Here is a 20,737-nt window from a genome sequence, read left to right on the forward strand (position 1 = left end):
CTTCAGGACTGAAAATAGGAAAGGGGATGCTCAATATATAGGAGGGAAAAGTAGAGCGGTGATAGGTGGACAAAAGAGGGGAGGTGGGGTGGGCACAGGGTGGTGATGGATAGATGCAGGTAAGAGATAGTGATAGGCAGGTGCGGGGGAGGAGGGGAGAGCAGATCCACAGTACTCAATCTAGGAAAACCTGTCCTCCACATATTAGTCTACATAAAACATAATGTACACAAGCCAGGAATTCGTCCTTCACAGTTTTGTTGCTAATTTGGTTTGACCAATCTATGTGTAGGTTAAAGCCAGCCATGATTACCATTGTGCCATTCTTGCGTGTATCTCTAATTTCATCTCTACATCACCATAATTGTTCTGGTCCCATAGACAACCCCCACAAGTGTTTTCTGACCCTTGACATTTCCCAGATCCATCCATACAGATTCCACATCATGATCTTCCCAACCACTGTCCATCCTCATCATTGCATTGATTTCCTCCTTTATAAACAGCATCCCACCTCCTTTCCTCTTTTACTGTCATTCCTAAGTATTGCCATTGAATATCAAGGTTCGATATCTTGCATCTCACTTGTTGGAGATGATCATTGTCTGTACATTTGTGGCATGAGTGTTAATTGCCTTTTATCTAGCCTTGTCAGAATGTTGTCCAATTTTTGCTGAATGCAAACATGTACTGCTTCATTTTCTGAGAAGCTGTAAATGGAGATGAACATAGTGCAATCATCAGCAAACAGCCCCACTTCTGATCTTATGAAGGAAGAAGCTGAACATGGTTGCACCTAGGACACTGCCCTGAGGAACTCCTGAAATTAAATCCTGGTGTTAGGATGTTTGACCTGCAACAAACACAATTACCTTCCTTTGTACAACATATGATCAAAACATTGGAGTGTTTTCTCCTTAATGTCTATTCATTTCACACAACAATACAACAATATAGGAGCAGGAATAGGCCACATGGCCCCTCAAGCCTGCTCTGCCACTCAATATGACCAAGGCTGATCTAACCTCAAGGTTCAACCTCTCCTCTGTGCCAGTTCCCTATAGCCCTCAATCCCCCTATCTTTTGAAAGTTTATCTGTCTACACTTTAAATACTTCTAATGAGCTAGCATCCACAACTCTCTAGGGTAGGGAATTCTGTGAGAAGAAATTTCCATATATCTCTTTTTCAAATGACCGGCCCCTTATTCAAGTTTCTCCCCCTAGTGAAAACAACTCAACATCCACCCTGTCATGCCCCCTTAGGATCTTATGTATTTCAATAAGATCACTCTGCATTTTTCTAAACTCTAAACAATATACAGCCAACCTGTTCAGTCTCTCTTGATAGGACAATCTTTCTCATCCCAGGAATTAGCCTGGTGAGTTTCTCTGGACTGTCTCCAAGCTACTTTACCCTTTTTTAGGTAAGAAAACCAAACCCATGCACAGTTTTACCAGCGCTCCTTGATGTTAATCTCAGTCAAATGCTGCTTTAATGCCAAAGTCAGTCACTCTAACCTCACCTCTGGAATTCGGCTCTTTAGTCCAAGTTTTTGACCAAGTATGAAGTCTGGAGCTATGTGGTCCCAAAGACACCCAAACTAAGCATTGGTGAGTAAGTTATTGGGGAAAAATTGTGGGCTTTTTTGCTCCTGGAACCACTCTCAGTTAATAGACATTGATTGAAATTAAAGGAATTACTTATTCCTAGTTATTAGTAATACCCAGTTGGACCTGTTTGACCTTGTACTGGAAAAAACCTTCGACATGCCATATGATTAGGAGGTAGGTTTTTAACATCATCTAAATATAAAATCATTGTGGCTGAGTGGTAACCTATTATACATGCTGACTTTTATTTTATTTCCATTGATTTCAAGTTGAAAATCTACCTATTACTGTTGATTATTATGTGCATGTAGTTCAAAATTGAATTAGTTTATTTGTCCTGTTTTTCAATGTCACAATAGGGAAATATGCTGCAAAGTTCTCTTATCAAAGCAAAATTAATAAGGGCACACTTAGCAGGAGTGAAAGGACTGACTACAGTCTACAATTGATGACAATGGGACAAATCAGATTAGGAAAGTCATTGATTTATATGTAGCACATTATTCTTGGAGAAACTTGAGCGATATTGCTGGAGAGATGACAGATCATTTCCAAACTCATAAGAACCAACAATAATATTTCAAGGACTTGAAATTATGCAGCAATGTACAAACCTAGCATACTATACAATTCTTTGGACTATTGTTTTCATGAACATGTTTAAAAGAGACAGATAAATGACTGGCTTATGCATGTGCTAACCAAGTCAATTTAAGGACAATAGAACAGTGACTTTGCATTGTACTCCACTGCTGAAATTCAATTCCATTGACATCAAAACAACTGGATTTTTGGAGTGAAGTAGACATGTGCTGCTGTTTTGAATATCTAGTGCCACCAACTGAGGATGAATTTTTCCTCTTACCGATTTTGGCTCCGAAGAAAGCAGGATTGAAGAGATTGAGGGGAAAAAAAAGAGGAAAAAGTAAAGGTATACCATGGCATTTTATGGGCAGCCCAGTCCTTTTTACTCCTAGAGAACAGAATTTGAATAAATTATCAAAATAACCTTTTAATAAAAACATTCCATCTGGAGTGAAATAGTGGGAACCTTACTTCAAATTAATTTCCAGTCAATTGACTTCATTATTTTTGATTTTTCGGAGCATATAAATTGATAATATCTTTTACAAATAACATTACATTTTGAGGCAAATTTAATACATAGATAACAATATCTTATCTCCTAATGAAACATATTCATTTTATTCAGTTCCTTTTTTTGTACTTTTACATTTTTTAAATGTCTTTACTGTCACATAACTTGTGAAGAACATGGTTGTCCAAAATGCATTTATGTGGCTTCTAAAATATGAAAACAAATTGCTTTTGTACACAAAATGATTTACCAGCACAGCCAAGTTCTTCCACAGAAGAGAGGATTTTTGTTTCAACTGATAAAAATTGAGAAAATACTCCTGACAACCTATTTTTAAAAAATTGCACACATTCTGATAGAATATTGTTAGCAGTATCATTTATAATAACAATACAGTTTGCATTAAGAATGTTGCTTTCAGAATACTCATATTGGGTATTAACTACTGAATAATTACTAAAGAAATTCAAAAACCTGCAGAAACTGCAAGTCTGAAATAAAATCTGGAAAAACCAGCAGGTAGGGTAGCATCTGTAGAAAGAGATTGACTTATCACATTTGTTTGTGGATATGTAATAAAACTTGCTGGTCAGGAAAGAAATGCTGTCTGACATCAGTAATGAACATCTAAGCTTAAGTCGATTCCCCTGCATCTGTTTCTCAGCTCATCTCATACTCACAGTAAGTCTCTATAAATGCAGCACACTCTTTCTGCAGGTGATGGCAGTTCCCTTCGGAACTGCAGCCATAACCAGCATGATTCAGTCCATTAATCTTCTGACAAAGGGTCTTTGATCTGTAACTCTGTTTTTCTTTTCATTAATACTGCCTGACCTGCTGAATATTTCTGGGATTTTCTGTGTATCAGTTTTTAAAAAAAATTTCATTGATTTACTTTCTTGTGAAGTTAACAGAAGATCTGAACTCCATGACAGTTCTAGGCCAGTCCAACTTGTTTCATTTTAAGCTCTGATGAAGACTTAAGTTTACTACATGAAATGATAAATGAGCTCAGCTTCTCAGGCAACACTTTGGAAAATGGACCCTTCTCAGTTGACAGTTTGGTTGTCGATTCCTTCTATTAACTAATTTCTACATCCTACTACATTGCCTTGCTATAGGAGTTCTCTCCAACCCTAACAATCAGATTATTTTCACCATCGTGGTCTAATTTGTTTAATCAGAATTTGTTTCCAAGTCACATTTTAGTAATGACCATTCGCATTTAAAAGCAGATATTTTGTCATTTTTTGGAATTTGCCACTTAATGAAGTATTAACCATGTTTTCTACTGTTGGGGATTAAATTGAGATCTTCCTATTCTGTTGAATGTATCTAAACATTAGAAGTTATACATTCAAACATCCAGCAGATAAATTTTGTGCTGGGAACAATTAATAAGGGTAGAGGAGATGTACAAGATGTCTTGTATTCAGTCAGTAATTCAAAGTCCTGAATCAAACATACTCAATGTATTTTTTGAAAGCAATGTATTCTTAGACTGCCAATTAACCACTAATGGTTGGTCACCTGTACCATCATTTTTCACTTAGGTGAAATTTATTCCAGTGAGGAATGAAACAATGGTAATTACAGTTGAACTGTTTTGGGTGAGATTTAAAGCAAGGCAGAGCACAGCACAAATCAAGAATCAGAATCAGGTTTATTATCACTGACATATGCAAATGCTAGAAATCAACAGATCAGGGAGCATCTGTGGAAAGAGAAGCAGATTTAACTTTAAGGATCTAACGAAAGGTCTTTAACCTGAAATATTAGCTCTTCTTCTTTCTACAGATGATGCTGACATGCTGAGTGATCCAGTATTTTCTATAATTAGTTTGCAAGTTTGCTGATATCACTCCACCCAAGCTGAGTGGCAGTGTGAGTTTTGAAGAGGATCCTAGAGGGGAGAAGGGGAAACGTGGACAAGCTAAGTTGAAGGCAGAATATAAGGTGGTAAAATTAAGGTAATCTGTCTTGGTAGAACAAGATGGAAAAGTGGACTTGTTTTTAAATGGTGAAAGATTGAAAAATGTTGGTATTCAGAGGGACTTGAGTGTCCTTGTGCATTAAAATGCTGAATGTTAGCATGCAGGTATAACAAACAATTAAGTAGGCAAACGGTATATGTAAGTGGATCTGTGTACAGAAGTAAAGATGTTTTAGTGAAATTATATTGGGCTCTGGTGAGACTGCACCTGGAACACTGTGTTGTGGTCTGGTCTCCTTTACTAAGGAAGATCTTCACTGCAGGGTTTTAGAATTTCAGCAGGGATACTCTCTGCTTTCAGGTCCTTGTTATATTTGTTTTGGGATATGGTCTTCTTGACTTTTTGTTCACTGGGGTAGTGGCAAAGGCTGGCCTGAATAAACTGCTGTGGGATGGAGTCAAGGACACTTATATCAAGGACAGAGTTATGGTTGAGGAGGTTTTTGAAGTGTTCCTTCCAATTGGCACAGACCGCTTCACCATCCCTGATGATTTTGCTCCATTCCTGGTTCTCTACAGAATTAGCCCTTGGGTGTTTAGTCCGTAGATGACCATGTCTGTATGACGTACTGTAGGGTAACAAAAGTTTTTATACAACAAGAGGGATGCGACTTTGAAAGTGCTGCCTAAAAATTTACTGCCACTTATTTGTTGCTGCTGTTTACGATAGCTGTTTGGCCCATCTCAGGTGGGTCTCTTGGTCTGTGCAGCACTTCTCAGATGACAGAGTTTTTATATACTTTGTATATTGTAAGTATTCTTGAACCTGGATGATGTAATATTCGCTGGAAATCCTTGCCCCACTTTCATTACACTTTTTCTTTGTAGCCCTGTGTTGATTTTTTTGTTTACGACCGATGACAAACAGATTTTGGCATTTTAACCTAACTTTGCTATCTGATAAAGACTTTTTAAAATTTATGGAGAAACAAATTACTCTTTTCTTTAAAGAGAATATGTCGGAAGAGATTTCTAGTCTTATCATATGGGACACTTTTAAAGCCTTTATTAGAGGACAAATTATTTCTTATACGGCAAGCATTAGGAAAAAAGGTAACAGAGAGAGAGCCGATTTAGTTAATCAGCTGAAACTATTAGATCAAAAATACGCTTTGGATCCAGATCCGGCCTTATATAAAAGGCGAGTTGAAATTAAAACTAAATATGATCTTCTTTTAGCACATCCAATTGGAAGTCAACTTTTAAAAGATAAAAGTCAATTTTATATTCATGGAGATAAAACAGGTAAATTACTGGCTAACCAATTAAAAACCTCCAGAGCTAGATGGCAAATTAAAGAAATTTGTAAAGCTAATGGTGAGAGGACAACTGATCCTTTAGAAATAAATGATACTTCTAGAGAATTTTATTTTAAACTTTATAGTTCTAATTTTCCTGAAGATGATACTGTAATGAATAATTTCTTTGACCAATTAAACATTCCTATTCTTCCTACTGATAACCGAAAACCGTTGGATCCATCTATTACATATGAGGAAATCGCCAAGGTCGTGCGATCTTTACACTCTGGAAAGACTCCGGGTCCTGATGGATTTCCTGGAGAATTTTATAAGGCCTTTTCCTCTTTACTTATACCTCATTTATGTGCTGTTTTTTTCAGATTCTTTTAAATTGGGTAGATTACCACAATCTTTTTATGAAGCCTCTATTTCACTCATTCTTAAGAAAAATAAGAACCCAACCATATGTGCTTCATACAGACCAATTTTGTTACTTAATGTGGATGTTAAAATTTTATCTAAAGTTCTGGCTCGTAGATTGGAAAACATTTTACCTTCAATTATATCTGAGGATCAGACTGGTTTTATTAAAAATCGATATTCTCATTTTAATATTTGTCGTTTATTGAATATTATCTGTTCTCCCTCTAAGGAAATATCAGAATGTGTGATATCTCTGGATGCTGAGAAGGCCTTTGATGGGATTGAATGGAATTATTTATTTAAAACTTTAGAGAAATTTAACTTTGGGCCTGATTTTATCCAATGGATTAAATTACTTTATTTATCCCCTTCTGCTAGAGTTCTTACTAACTTTCAAAATTCTAAATCTTTTAAACTTCAACGTGGAACCAGACAGGGATGTTCTTTGAGCCCTTTGCTCTTTGATTTGGCCTTAGAAGCTTTGGCTATTTCTCTCCGAGAATCTAGAGATATCGTTAGTATCTCCAGAAGAGGTATTAACCATAAAGTTTCGTTATATGCCGTGATTTATTACTTTTTATATCTACTGTTGAAGCCTCATTACCTCATATGCTTTCTTTACTTTCTTGTTTTAGTCAGTTTTCAGGATATAAATTGAACTTACACAAGAGCGAACTTTTTCCTTTGAATAACCTGGTACCACTTGATATTAACATTCCTTTTAAAATCAATTACTAAAAACTATAAACATTTATTTAAAGAAAATTTTCTCACCCTATTGTATTATGTGAAAAGGACTTTATCAAGTTTATTTATATTTTTAATGCGATTTTTCTTTATGTTGTGAAATTGTCAGTTTTATTCATGAGAACATGTAACCTCCATAACTTTACACAAAAATCTGCTTATCTTCAACAGGGATAATCGGAGCAGTAGCAATGGACTTTTTTAACAGTGAAATCACAATGGAGGTTGTGACCCAAATGGAAGGGGAAGAGCGAACGGGTAAAAAGGAGCATGTTGTTTTTCTGGTTACTCAGAAACCAGTACATTCAAAGAAACAACACTGCAAATTGTCTGCTACCCCACAGCATCTGGCTGATACGCACAAACAAAATGAAAAACAGTTAAATAAAATGGTATGTTCTAAATTCTATTGATATTGTAATAGTAGCCAAGTTAGCCTTTGAGTCCCTGAAGGATCCACCCTAAGTGCCTGCTGCATTGGAAAGACCAAAGGCATTAAGTTCAGCTCTGCTGGAAACGTCATATCTTTTTTCATCAACCTCACCACATCCCCATCCACTGCCTTAAGCACAGCCAACTCTTGAGCTGAATGGTCAACTCCATAATCTTCTATAATACAAAGAAGGACAATTTACCAACTTGTAACATTGTGTGTATAATGTTTAATTGCATATTATATACATAATTTTTGTTACTGTAAACTTCCTCCATGTTGTTTATAGTTCAAAGGCAAATAATGCTTTTCTCATCAGTCAGACATTCGGCACTTTCAGTAAATATCAGTTCATTTACACTTTTGCGGCTTGTTTGCTACCCCCTCCAAAACCCGTAGAGAGGTACAGCACAGACCCTGTGTACCAATTTCCTGTATTTGCTAATCTACAATACTTCAAGTTTAAAATTCGCATCTTTAGATATAAGTCCCACTATGATATCATCTTTATAACCTCCTCCAGCCCTGATCTTACTGTTCCTGTAATGTGACCTGTCTTCACTCCTCCATTGGCAGTCATGCTTCAAGCTGCCCCGGACCCAAAGCCCTGGAATCTTCTTGCCCAAGTTCCTCTTCCTCTAATTTTCTTTTTCCTACTTTAAATCATTAACAAAATCTACCTATTTGATCAAGGATCTAATACATGTTTGTATAACTCAGGCTGCCATTTTCTTTCATTTTTAAAAAAATTATTAACTCACATATTGTCAATATCGATGGCAAAGCCAGCATTTTTGTCTATCTCTAATTACTTGTTGAACAGTGGCCTTCTAGACTTCTTCAGTCAAGAACATAGGCGGATTATAAATAATCCAATCAGATAAGGATGGCAGATTCCTTTCCCTCAAGGACATCAATGATGCAGATGGTTCTCACAACATTCTGACTGCTTTATGATTGCCATCACTGATACTAATTATTTTATTCTAGATCTATTCAAATATTTGGATTTAAGATCCCCAGGGTCTGAGTGTGATTCAAATTTCTCTCTCATCAGAAATCTGGATTTATGGATGCTTGCACAGTAATTTGACCATTATGCCCCCATACCCTTGTGCTTTATGATGTACATTACAATTTTTGACAGAAAAAATGTTGCAAGTTTGCAAAATTTTTTGCAGATGACAGAGAAATAAATCTATATAGATGCAGATTGATTGACTTGAATCTTTTGTATCACATACTTTAGCAGCCAAAAATGAAATAAAAATGTATTAATTGAACATTCAACAAGACCATGTGTTTCAGGAAATAGAAAGAGCAATGAACAGGGTTACAAACAAAACTTGTTGTAGCTCTGGATGCCCTGTCAAGAAAAGCCACTGGGATACAATTCGTGGGATTGTCAGATTGGGAAAAGGTAATATTTGTACCATTTCCAAAATTAGTGCTGATAACTCAAAACAACAAGAGGAGTTAAAACTAATGTGTTTGCAAAACTTCATTTTCCATGTGTTATAAAGCTTTGTAACAAAAATTAAGGATGTAAAGATGTAGTAACATTTGTCAGTTTCATACATTAATGTTTTGAGTGATTGTCTAACTAGTTTAGACAATTTTTAATCATGTATTTGTAAATTCAAGTGGTTTCACAACATATTTTACACCAGTCACTTGAACATTGAAGTGTGGAATCAGATTTAATATATTTTCTTCATAGGAAGACTGTTACGAGGCTTTGAACCAGTTTATCCTGACAAACTATGGATAGAGATAAGAACATTTTGTAATTCTTTTCCTTTTCACATTGTCTTCAACCAGGAGGTGGGTTTTCATTCTGTTTATTCTTTTAATTGTTTTTGAATAACTCTTTGTATGACAATTAACATGTATTTTCCTCTCAATTGTCACATTTCTCTTCTGGAGACATTGTTGCCTAGAAATTGGGTGGCAACAGTTTAAGAGCATTGTACAATTGTTGCGCAGTGGGCCAAGAATGTTTTGTTTGAAGGCCCTGTACTTGGAAATTCAGTTGTGCAGGAGGTCCAGGGCTATTGACCAGATCTTGCACCAAGGAAAATACTCCTCACGTGCTCTGCCATTGCTAAATGTGGAGAGATCTGGCAGGAAAAAGGGAGATCATGGGGAGAGAGACCAAGGATGGAGGAGGACAGGTGGTGGTCAGGATTCAGAAGGATATACATTGGTCCATGATGGAAAGGGTGGAGCTTGGGCTGTGATAAGAAGGGTGAGGTTTGGAAGATAAATTAGAGGAATAAGGGAAAATGTCAGTTGCCAGTGGTTATTAGAGGGGTGGGTGGGGGTGGGAGATGGGAAGGTCTTTTGCCACCATGCATGTATGGGCTCCTCTGTGCATTTGTGCAACAGGTGCCTGAAAGAGCTGCAAGGAAAACTGTGTACTTTGTTCATTTCACATAAATCTCTGCTTACTTTTTCTTAACTACATTTTGCTTTATATTGAAATTAATTTGCATAACACACCATAACAAAGCATTACTTAATCCAAGTTTGAAGCATGACTTATTTCAGTGGGACATTCCATGTGTAAATACCATGCTGTAATTCACCTAAAATTCCATTTTTCTTATGCAAGTCCATGTAGGATCACTGGCTAGCAGCAAAATTAGAAACCTGATAAATCTTCTAATCAGTATCAAGACTGCTGCTCATCTCCGATTGGCCAAAGCAACACAAAAAAGGGACAAATCTGGCACTTTCATTTCTCAGATCTAAATGGCATAGATTTATATGTAAAAATGCAATTTTAAAGTTTGCTGATGATACAAAACATAGCATTGTAATAAATAGATCAGTAACAACTTTCAGGAATAGGCAAACTGATGAAATGGGCAGATGAAATGTAATAAGAAAATATGAGGTGGTGCACTCTTTGAGGAATGATATGGAGATGCTGCACAATAGTAATAGTATTTGGAAAGGTGTGCAAGTGCATTGAAGAATGAGATGGCATCAGTTTAAGATGAGAGGGGAAAAATTTAAAGGAGATTTGAGGGGCAAGTTTTTCACACAGAGGGTGGTGATTATCTGGAACAAGCTGCCAGAGAAGGTGGTAGAGGCAGATATAGTTATAGTGTTTAAAAGGCATTTGGACGGGTATTTGCATAGGAAAGGAGTAGAGGGATGTGGACTTAAATGCAGGCAAATAGGATTAGCATTGTTAATCATCATGGATGTCATGAACAAGTTGGGCCAAATGGTCTGTTCCTGTGCTGTGCAGATCTATGATTTCATGGCTGTAAACCAGGGAGTTGCAGTTATTTTTTGGAAGTGCAATGGCACATTAATAAAACAGTCAATTGTGTCTATGAGGTGGTTTCTTAAAGCAACAATAATACAAACATAAGGAATTAATGGTGATAAACATTTACAGAATACGAGTTAGGCCTCAGATGAGGAATCGTATAATGCCATGACTCTTACTTTTGGAAGGATCTCAGCCTTTGGAGAATGTGCCAAGGAAGTTTACCAGGATCATAAAAGGGATGAGAACCTTTAATTATGTGAAGGTATTGAACCAACTGTGACAAATTCCTTAGAAAAAAGAACGTTAAGGAGAGACTTAATAGAGATGGTCAAAGTTGAAAGGGTTTTAGATAGAGCCAGTGGAGAGAAACTGCTTTTTCTGGCAAATGGATCTGTACCAATAGATAGATGGAAAATAATTGACTAAATAACTAGAATGGACATGTGGAAAATAATTGCCACACAGAGTATGGTTAATATCTGAGATAAGAACCTGAGAATGGTGGAATCATATTCCAGGAAACATCCAAAGCATAATTGAACACATGTTGGAAAAGGACTCATTTTCAGGGTTGTGGGGAAAAAAACTTGGTTGTGTGGGACCAAATTCAACAGTTCTTTCGATGAGCCAGCATAGGCATAAAAGTCCAAATATCCTCCTTTATTTTCTGCAAATTTCTTTGATTTTTGACCAGTGCAATCCACAAAGTCATTGGTGGATTACTGAATGGAATTTTCTTTGTACTCTACCAGATGTTTTTTTACAAGGTCAAATGTTTCATCATATCCCACTTCTGACAAAAAAAATTGGGTATTTTCATTTCCTGTTAACCAAAATATATTAAACTTAACTGCTGCATCAGTGCTATTAACTTGCATTATCAGTGCATGCTTATTATGCAAATTATATATGGACTATTAGAATATTTTATGGTTAATACCTTGCTTGTCTTTTAAGCTTAGAGTAAAACAAGCAGGGACAAGTATACAGAAGATAGTCCCAGGTCTTCAAACAATGGACATCCAACTTGATGCATATTTCACCATTGTTCATCCGGAAGTAACATTCAAAATTTCAAGCATACAGAAATTCATTAATAGCCCATTTCTGTTAAGAACAAAACGGGAAATGATGCCGGAATCATGGAAGCATCGTCCAATGCTAGAACTAAGAGGTGCGTGAGGAAAAACGAGGCTACTCCAAAATGGGGAATATATGTCTAAAGTGTAAATGTAATGGGAAAAATAAAACTGGATTCACAAGTCACATCTCTTCCAAATATAATTTATTTCTGCTCTCTGGCTTCAAGAATCATCTTGTACACAGCTTCATTTCTACCTGTCCAAATTCAGACTGTTCTCTTCCAGTAGTGACTTCTCTTCATTTCCACACATGGCCACATTTCCTTGCACTACTTCTATTCCTCATACTTTCTATTCCTTGACAATATTTCACTTGTCTTTACAATAGCACCCTTGTACATTGTGGTGTATAAATTGAATGGCAGTGCTATCTGCAGCTGAGCTTTCTATGTGGATTTTATACATGCATGAATTCAGCAGAGTGAGTTACATAACCCCTCTCATGTGATTTAACAAAATTATTAAATTAAAATGACCCAACTAGTAAGAATAAAAGAAAAGGACGTTTGTCATAATTGTGTAACTGTGGTTTTTAAAGGTTCATTGATGTTAAAATCAAACAATGCTAAACAAAGAACTCACCTGAAATAAAGAAAAATAAATTTAAAAAACCAACTGACTTATGTATAACTCCAGACAAAGTTATTGCATTACTCTGTTGGATGGGAAGCTATCAAACACCTTCCAACTTACTTAAATTCTGTTGCACATATCCTGTCCTATACCTGATCTCACATCTGCACCTCACCTGCTTTCCTATTTTGACATCCTCATGTGTTACATTCAGAATCCTTACCTATGTCCTGCCACAACTATAGCCCTATAATCTCTTCTTTCATGATATCCTCTCCTGAACATTGTGGTGGAAGTTCATCACTATTAGTCAACGGGTATTTGGGTATCAGCCACCCAACATACTCCACTCTTGATATTAGTTCCATTCAAGTCAGTGAAAGGGAAACTCTGGGAGGGATATACATTAGGTGGTTCATACTAAAGTCCTTATTTAATGCTAGTGACCAAAAGTAATTTTCTGCTGCTATGTGCAGCTTCCCTACTTTTTGAACCACACTGTGTGTCAAATCTTTGAATTACCTGTGTCCTAATCTTTGCAACTTTCTGCCTCAGTTCCCCAGTCTCTCTTTCTACCTTGCACATTCATCTCCTTTGACCAAGGCTTTTATTGCTCTCCTACATTTCCTTTCCAGCCTTGACATCTGCTTTCCTAGCCTGAACTGATGAAGGATTTTGAGACATTTCCAGTTGTTGCTACTGTGATATAAATGCAAGTTGTTAATATGAACAAACCAAAAATTTTAAGACTGTTATGAGATACATTTTATGTTACAACCAAAACAATAAAGTCTACAAAGTGGATTGCCAATGCCTAGTCTTAGAATATTTTGTTTCTAATTTGATATATTGCTCAATATTAGTATTTTCAAAGAATCTTCACGTAGTTAATAAATCACTATAGAAAGTGTAGTGACCAATACATTACAGATCTGAAACATAGTTACATTAAATCTTTCAAAGTCATCACATTTGTCTTTTAACTGCAAATTAATATTAATTAGGGTGGATATTTTGATTAATTTAGTGCTGAAGTATCCCGCTGTTAAAAAGGTGTCACTTGACCACTAGGATCTAAATACTGATCAAATGTATTAGATTGGTTTAAAATTGGAAAGGAAAGAAATCATAAGTTTTAAGCATTATTTGATTATTTTTCTTATCTAAAGAACAGTCATATCCAAGTAATCAGGGCAATGTGAAGTCTGTCGACAATAAGTGCTGGTGAAGATCATGCTTTCTGCTGGAACAGATTTTACAGGAGCACACAGTTGCCATTTTGTTGACTGACAAAATTGTGAAGGCTTTGTATGTCTTCTGCCAAACAAATGGGTCCTGATCAGGAGAAATGCAAGGTTCCAGAATGTAGTGTTCAATTTCCATATGATCTATTGTTTCTGCTCCTCTGTGTGGTGATTTTGCCATTCTGTCTATGATTCTGATAGCCATTTTATCAAGGCTAACCTTATTGCACTCACTCTGAACATTTGCTCTAGTGCTGTCAAGTAGATTCTGTCTCTCTCCTGGCAGGAGTCATAGATCTCTGCAATGATTCTGCAAGTGCTGTATTCAATTATCTCATTTAATTGGTCAATTTAAGATGCCTAATAAGCATTCTGATAGGAGCAAATATACTATTGATACATTAGATTGACTGCCCAATGCCATTGTGGCACATTTAGGAACAGTGATGGCGGCAATAATTCTTCAAATCTTTGCAAGATTTTATCCTTTGATTCTAGTGTTCTGGCATCAGCATGTTGTGTAAGCAAGCACTAAAAATACCGTGCCCAGAATGATAACATGTTACAATCCTGGATAAACCAATGTTCTGGTGTAGCTTGTTTTTATTTCACAGTATTTGTAGCAAAGGTGTGTGGTGAAAATGTGACGTGGTCTATACCACAAGCAGCATTTCATATTGGGAACTTAAAAGCACCAATGATAACCAGATGAAAAGCTTGAGCATGGGGCTAACTCATACTCAAGTGAATTTGACTTGGACCATGTTGGTCACATGGTTATGTATGCATGCCATAATTTGATCTAATGTATTCCAGGCTTTGGTTGTCTATATTTTGAGCAGCCTCTGAGTCTGCAAAGCAACATATGGCATACTCCAGCATTCCCCATAATAGCAGGAAATTGTTACATATGTCTCTATACTGTATTTATGACATCTTGAAATGCTTCCACCTCTACAAAGCTGAATGGGAGCATATGTTTTGTAGTCATCTTAACTATTAAATCTGTCACTTCTTCGCAACAAGAAGTGTTACAATGGCAGCCACTAATAGAAAACGTTGCAATAGATTTTGCTTTATCCCAACATTTCAGTCCAAGAACCATCTTGTGAGGGTATCTGGAACAAATGTCATATTTCAGGATAAGGGGTGACCTCCTTGACATGGAAATGAAGAGTCATTTCTTTATTTGAGGTTTGTGACTCTTAGGAATTCATTACATCAGTTTCAAATGGTGAAGCATTGATCTAGTCATTTTCCTTAAAGCTAGTTTTTATGCAGCATTGTTTGTACAGTACAGTTATTCTGTCTATTTTCTCAAAACACTTTCAGACATTCATCATTTGTTCCTTTCTGAGACATCTTGGACTTTTATAAGTAATTATGACTTAAGTTCAATCTTAATGCAGTGACAGACCCATTTGGCCTTCCTTCCCCATGCCACACTCCCTGGGTATCAAATGCAAGGCTGCACAGGCTGATGCAGCATGTGTTGCTTCACCAATGACACCTGTGATTAAAAACTGCCCACTTTCATTCACTCATTCCCCATGGGAACTTGCTGGGCAACCAGAAACTTTCCTGGTTTTATTTATGCAGGTTTACTTTCATCAACTTTCATTTATCAAGTGAGAAAATATTATTTTACAGTACTCATGTACTATGTTAATGCATGAACTGTTAATTATTATTACTTAGGTACTCAAACTCAACCCCAATATTAATGAGTTTTCACTTTTTAGACTTATATGCATCATATAGGTACCTCTTTATTTGACGCTTTATACAGAAATTAAATATGATTTAAATCTGAAATATATTTCCATCAGATTCTTATTTAAAATTTGCAAAGCTTTTCCTCTCAAATTATACCAGAATGTAACTTTGACAATTGGCAACTCTAACAGAATTTGTGTTCAGCATTATAACTATTAAGTAGAGAGATTTCCTGATCTTTTACATGTACCACATAACAGCACATGTATGCTAGCAATTCCTAAGGGAGTCAGACTTAGTTGCAGTCAATAGACAAATGTATCTGAAAGAAATGTACTACAACCTGGTAAAAGCAAAGAATGTGTGACAGTTACTGAAGTTTAATTATCGCGAGGTAATTGAATGAGTGCTTCTTACACTGATTTTCATCATTTTCTTCCAGGTCAAATGGTGTGGATGGAACATTTTCAATGCATGTTGTACCTATGCTCTCCTCTGTTGCGCAGTTTACAGGAGCTTGAAGAAAGGCATATGCACATTTCAGATATTGCCTCGCATGATGTGACGAGGGATCTTATTCTTCTGAATCAGCAGAGACTTGCTGAAATGGAATTATCCAATCAGCTTGAGAGAAAGAAAGAAGAACTGCGAATTCTCTCCAAGCATCTAGAGGAAGAAAAAAAGAAAACTGAAGCCTTGCTATATGCAATGCTACCAAAACATGTGGCTAACCAGCTCAAAGAAGGCAAAAAAGTTGAGGCAGGTGAATAGATTTAATGTAGTTAAAATGAATATTAAAATAATATACTGACTTTGGTGAACTAATACATTGTCAAAGTTCAAAAATGGTAATTAGAACATACTTCAGGTAATGTTAATAAATGTTGCAGTATGTTTCAGATACAAGATTCTTTGGAAGGAATGACATTTATTGAGGGTATTTATTGTCCAGTAGGCCCAATCATCAACCAGCAATGTCTATTCAGTTGTTTAGGAGCTGGGGAGCAAATTTCTCTAGCATTCACTTTAGATTTAGGTCTTCCAAAGCCCTCCTTATTTCCTGATTCAGATTTTAGGAAGACTAATTGCATCATGACATTGTGATGATGTCATAACTATAGTTTAAAGGTTAATAGTAACAAATTAAAAATAATCCTTAGAAGTAATGACCAATTCCATGAACCTGTTCCTTCACTTGACTATTTTTACAACTCATAGCTGTGTGCTTTGCCTTTACACAGACCATCTCATTTACACTACTTGGTGTGATCTGGATGTGGTCATTCAGTTGCTGGGCTTTTCATTTAAATGGTCTGCAGTTTTGGCGCAATGTGTCATTTTCTTCCATATTTACACAACACCTTTAATAGTTTGGAGCAGAAACCACCACACTAATACTAAAAGTGGCATATAAACGATGGATGCATCAAGAAGGTACTTTATATGATCTTCAGTAAAGGATAGTTGTTAGCAATACCTTGATTCCTGTAATACTGAGCTGTTAAAATTAATTTTATTTTCTAATCTAGAGTTGACATCTTCTTATTCCATAAAATAATCCAACTTTAAAGGTTGTGTTGATCTACCAAGAGAAGCGTTGTGTGAACCTACTCTTGACTTTCACATCCTTCTTGCCTGGGGGAAGGTCTCTGCTAAGAAGCCCTCCTGCTTGATTGGTCAACTTTGTGAAGTCACCTAATTGTTAATATGGCTTATTAACATGCTGAGAGGATGTTTCACCTTGTGGGGGTATTTAGAATTAGTGTCATATTTTAGAATAAGGGTTACTTCTTTGATGTGGAAACGAGGAGTTATTTCTTCACTTTGAGGTTTTGGGAAGTCATTACTCCAGAGAACTGCAGAGGAGGAGTCAATCCTAAAATCAGATCAAATCAGCTATGATTTTACTGAATGTCAAAGCAAGCTTGAGTGTCCTACTCTTGCTCCAATTTCTGATGCTTTATTGCTGTTCATCCAGAGGATGTCAGATCATTCCAAGGACATCACTATTCACAGTGCTGCCCTTGGGGTGAAATAATTAGTCTAAAACAACCACAACCATCTATGCTTGTGATTAACTTGACTCCAGTAATCTCACTTTTATTGGGGCTCTTTGAGTCAGTCAGATGCTACCTTGATTACACTTCTGGGATTCAAACACTTATCCACATTTACTGTATATTTCTAGATGATCTGTCCAAGTGGTACTGAAGGTTGTTGAGTAGGTTATGAGACAATGGTGGTTGGAAGCAGTATGGATGACCCCATCCAACACTTTGGATTGAGAAAGAAGAAGTGGGGTGTAAGGAGGGTTTGGGGATAGTGAGAGTCTGGGTGAATGAATTGTCTTATTTTTAGCAGAAAGGATGTACCTGGACAAATTAAAACCTTGCAGATAGAAGCCACTGTTTTATGTGGCATGAAGCGTGACTAATTCTGTAGTGGTGTATATGCTGTTGAATCTCACAGTCAATATGTTGAACTCTTTCTTTCCGTCACATGGAGTGAATCAAATTAGCTTTAGCTTGGTTTTGGTGAAGATGGGGACTTCAGGAGTTGGTATTTCTGGCTGTAAGTGGCTCCAGTTGTTCATGTGCTGGACTCTACCACTATTGAGGATAGAGATGTTCATGGATTCTCCTCTTCCTTTTACTGGTTTACTTGTGCACTACCGTACGTGATTGGATGTAGCAGGAATGCAGATACGTTATTTGATCTGTTGGTTGTAGGATCACCTAGTTGTTTGTATTGCTTCAGCTGATCAATTCTGAGGTAATTAGCTGGTCACAGGACCTCACCTAATGTGTAATCTATCTTTTTTTCTTCCTGATTCTTCTTGTTCCATAAATATTTCCAGTAATTTTGTTTTTTTACTTCAGATGTCCAGCATTTATCTTTTTCTAATGTCCAATTGTCAAAAGTAATATCACAGATTTGGACGTTGTTTCTAGCAGTGTATCTCCAGCTTCAGGCAGTCATGTAGTATTCCCTTAAAAGACAACATATGGGAACTTTTTCATACCCATTACTTTATGCTAAAAAAGCTACAGCTCATGAGCTGCCCAAGGCCTGATGATTTTTGATTGGGTCTGAAAACGGGCAGCATTATGAGAGGCAGGTGCTTTATTAAAATATATAAATTGAGGAACCAAATGTTTGCCAGCAGTGGTGCTCTCCCATTCTGGCATTATTTAAAATGGGCTGTTTGTTCACAATCATGGATTATAAATTGAAATTATCCATTTCAAATTGTGGGAGCTCTTAAATCAAATTTTAAAAAATAGAGTGAAATAAGAACAGAGAATGCTGGAAATATTTGCCACGTCTGGCTTCATTGGGAGAGAATAAAACCAATGTTTCAGCTCAATGACCTTTGATCAGAACTTACATCAGGTGGTGCCTGACCTTCAGAATATTTCCAGCATTTTCTGATGTTATTTCAAATTGATGACTTATGCAGTTTTTTAAAGTTATTTGTTCAACAATAGGGTTAATGTTCTATTGTATGAAGTTAAAATTTCCTTAACATCTAAATTGCCACTCAAAAAGAATTGTCACTAATTCACACCTACAAGATAGCTATAATTAAGAAAAAACTATAAATTTAGAAGATATCTTTATTAGTCACATGTACATCAAAACACACAGCGAAATGCATGTTTTTTGCATAGAGTGTTCTGGGGGCAGCCCGCAAGTGTCGCCACGCTTCCGGCACCAACATAGCATGCCCACAACTTCCTAACCCGTACGTCTTTGGAATGTGGGAGGAAACCAGAGCACCGGGAGGAAACCCATGAAGACACGGGGAAAACGTACAAACTCCTTACAGACAGCGGCGGGAATTGAACCCGGGTCGCTGGCGCTGTAATAGCGTTACGCTAACTGCTACACTACCGTGCCTGCCATATAAAAAGAAAAATTTGAAGTTATTACTGAGAAAAATGAGAAAAATATTAAGAATACATCCTTAGTTTGCTTAAGCATGGAGTATTTTAAGGAATACTTTGCCAAGGGGGATTGGTTGAGGCAGACAATCTCCTAAAACAAGTTTCAACCATGGTGCATTCAGAGGGACAGTACATAGTGTGGTCACTTGGCCTGTCCAATGCCATCAGTGAGAAACTCAACTATCTGATTTTTATTAAAAGATAAACTACATAGATCAATACAAGTTTGATCTTGCTTGGTAATAAATTACATGACGGGCTGTTCTTTTAATTGATCTTATTAGTTATATGAGTACAATGGCCTCCATCTCCTATTTCATAAAGATTAGAGTTGGATTGTAAGTTGTAAGGAGGATGCAAAGAGGCTTCAAGTTGGTTTAGACAAGCAGACTGAGAAAATAAACATATGACAGATAGAGTATGAGGTGGAAAAAAAAAATGAAATGTAGTAGAAAAGGCCCAGTCCTGGCTGGAGTAGTTGGGGAAGAAATGCCTTATACTGCCTTTTCAGAGACACTGTCAAATTACAAGTTTCATGAATGAATAACATTAACGTTATTTTCAAGAACTTAATAAAATTGTTACTGATGTTAAATTTTCTGCTCTAGGTGAATTTAAAGAGTGCACCATACTGTTCAGTGATGTTGTGACCTTTACTAGTATTTGCGCTCAATGTGAACCAATTCAAATAGTGGTTATGCTCAACACCATGTACCTGAAGTTTGACAGATTAACCACAGTCCATGATGTTTACAAGGTATCAATTTTCTTCATTCAATGGACATGAAGACAGGCAGTAATAGATGTTACTTATGTTATTTACTTAACAATAGGGTTAAGGCTCTATTGTACGTAGTTAAAATTTTATTAACATCTAAATTGCCACATAAGAATTGTCACTAATTCACACAGACAACAATAATTTAGTCTCACTAATATATTGCAAGTGCCCTGATAATATGGTATTAATGAAATATCTTTATTCCAAATTGTAAAGGTAGAGACAATAGGAGATGCTTATATGGTGGTTGGAGGAGTTCCTGTACCAGTTTCTTCACACGCTGAAAGGGTAGCAAATTTTAGCTTGGCAATGATCATAGCAGCTAAAGGTGTAACAAATCCTGTAACTGGAAAACCTATCCAGGTATTTTATTTTACATTTGAATTTTATTACGAGATAAAATACTTATTGATCACTACAGATTGGAATCTCCTAAGTAATAAATCACATGATGGGGTATACTTTTAATTGATCTTACTAGTTAAATGAATAAAATGGCC

At 36.4% G+C, this 20,737-nt stretch overlaps 1 protein-coding gene across 1 annotated transcript in view; it reads left to right on the forward strand.

Annotated features, from left to right (window-relative positions):
* LOC127571858 (guanylate cyclase soluble subunit beta-2-like) overlaps positions 1-20,737 on the forward strand; it is a 42,109-nt gene that overhangs the window by 19,324 nt on the left and 2,048 nt on the right. Inside the window, exons 6-12 of the mRNA XM_052018604.1 lie at positions 7,287-7,507; positions 8,857-8,968; positions 9,269-9,372; positions 11,792-12,008; positions 15,952-16,272; positions 20,065-20,213; positions 20,454-20,600. Coding sequence (XP_051874564.1) covers positions 7,287-7,507; positions 8,857-8,968; positions 9,269-9,372; positions 11,792-12,008; positions 15,952-16,272; positions 20,065-20,213; positions 20,454-20,600 — 1,271 coding nt within the window. The remainder of the gene's footprint in view (positions 1-7,286; positions 7,508-8,856; positions 8,969-9,268; positions 9,373-11,791; positions 12,009-15,951; positions 16,273-20,064; positions 20,214-20,453; positions 20,601-20,737) is intronic.

This window comes from Pristis pectinata, chromosome 6, assembly GCF_009764475.1.
Source record: "Pristis pectinata isolate sPriPec2 chromosome 6, sPriPec2.1.pri, whole genome shotgun sequence".
NCBI lineage: Eukaryota > Metazoa > Chordata > Chondrichthyes > Rhinopristiformes > Pristidae > Pristis > Pristis pectinata.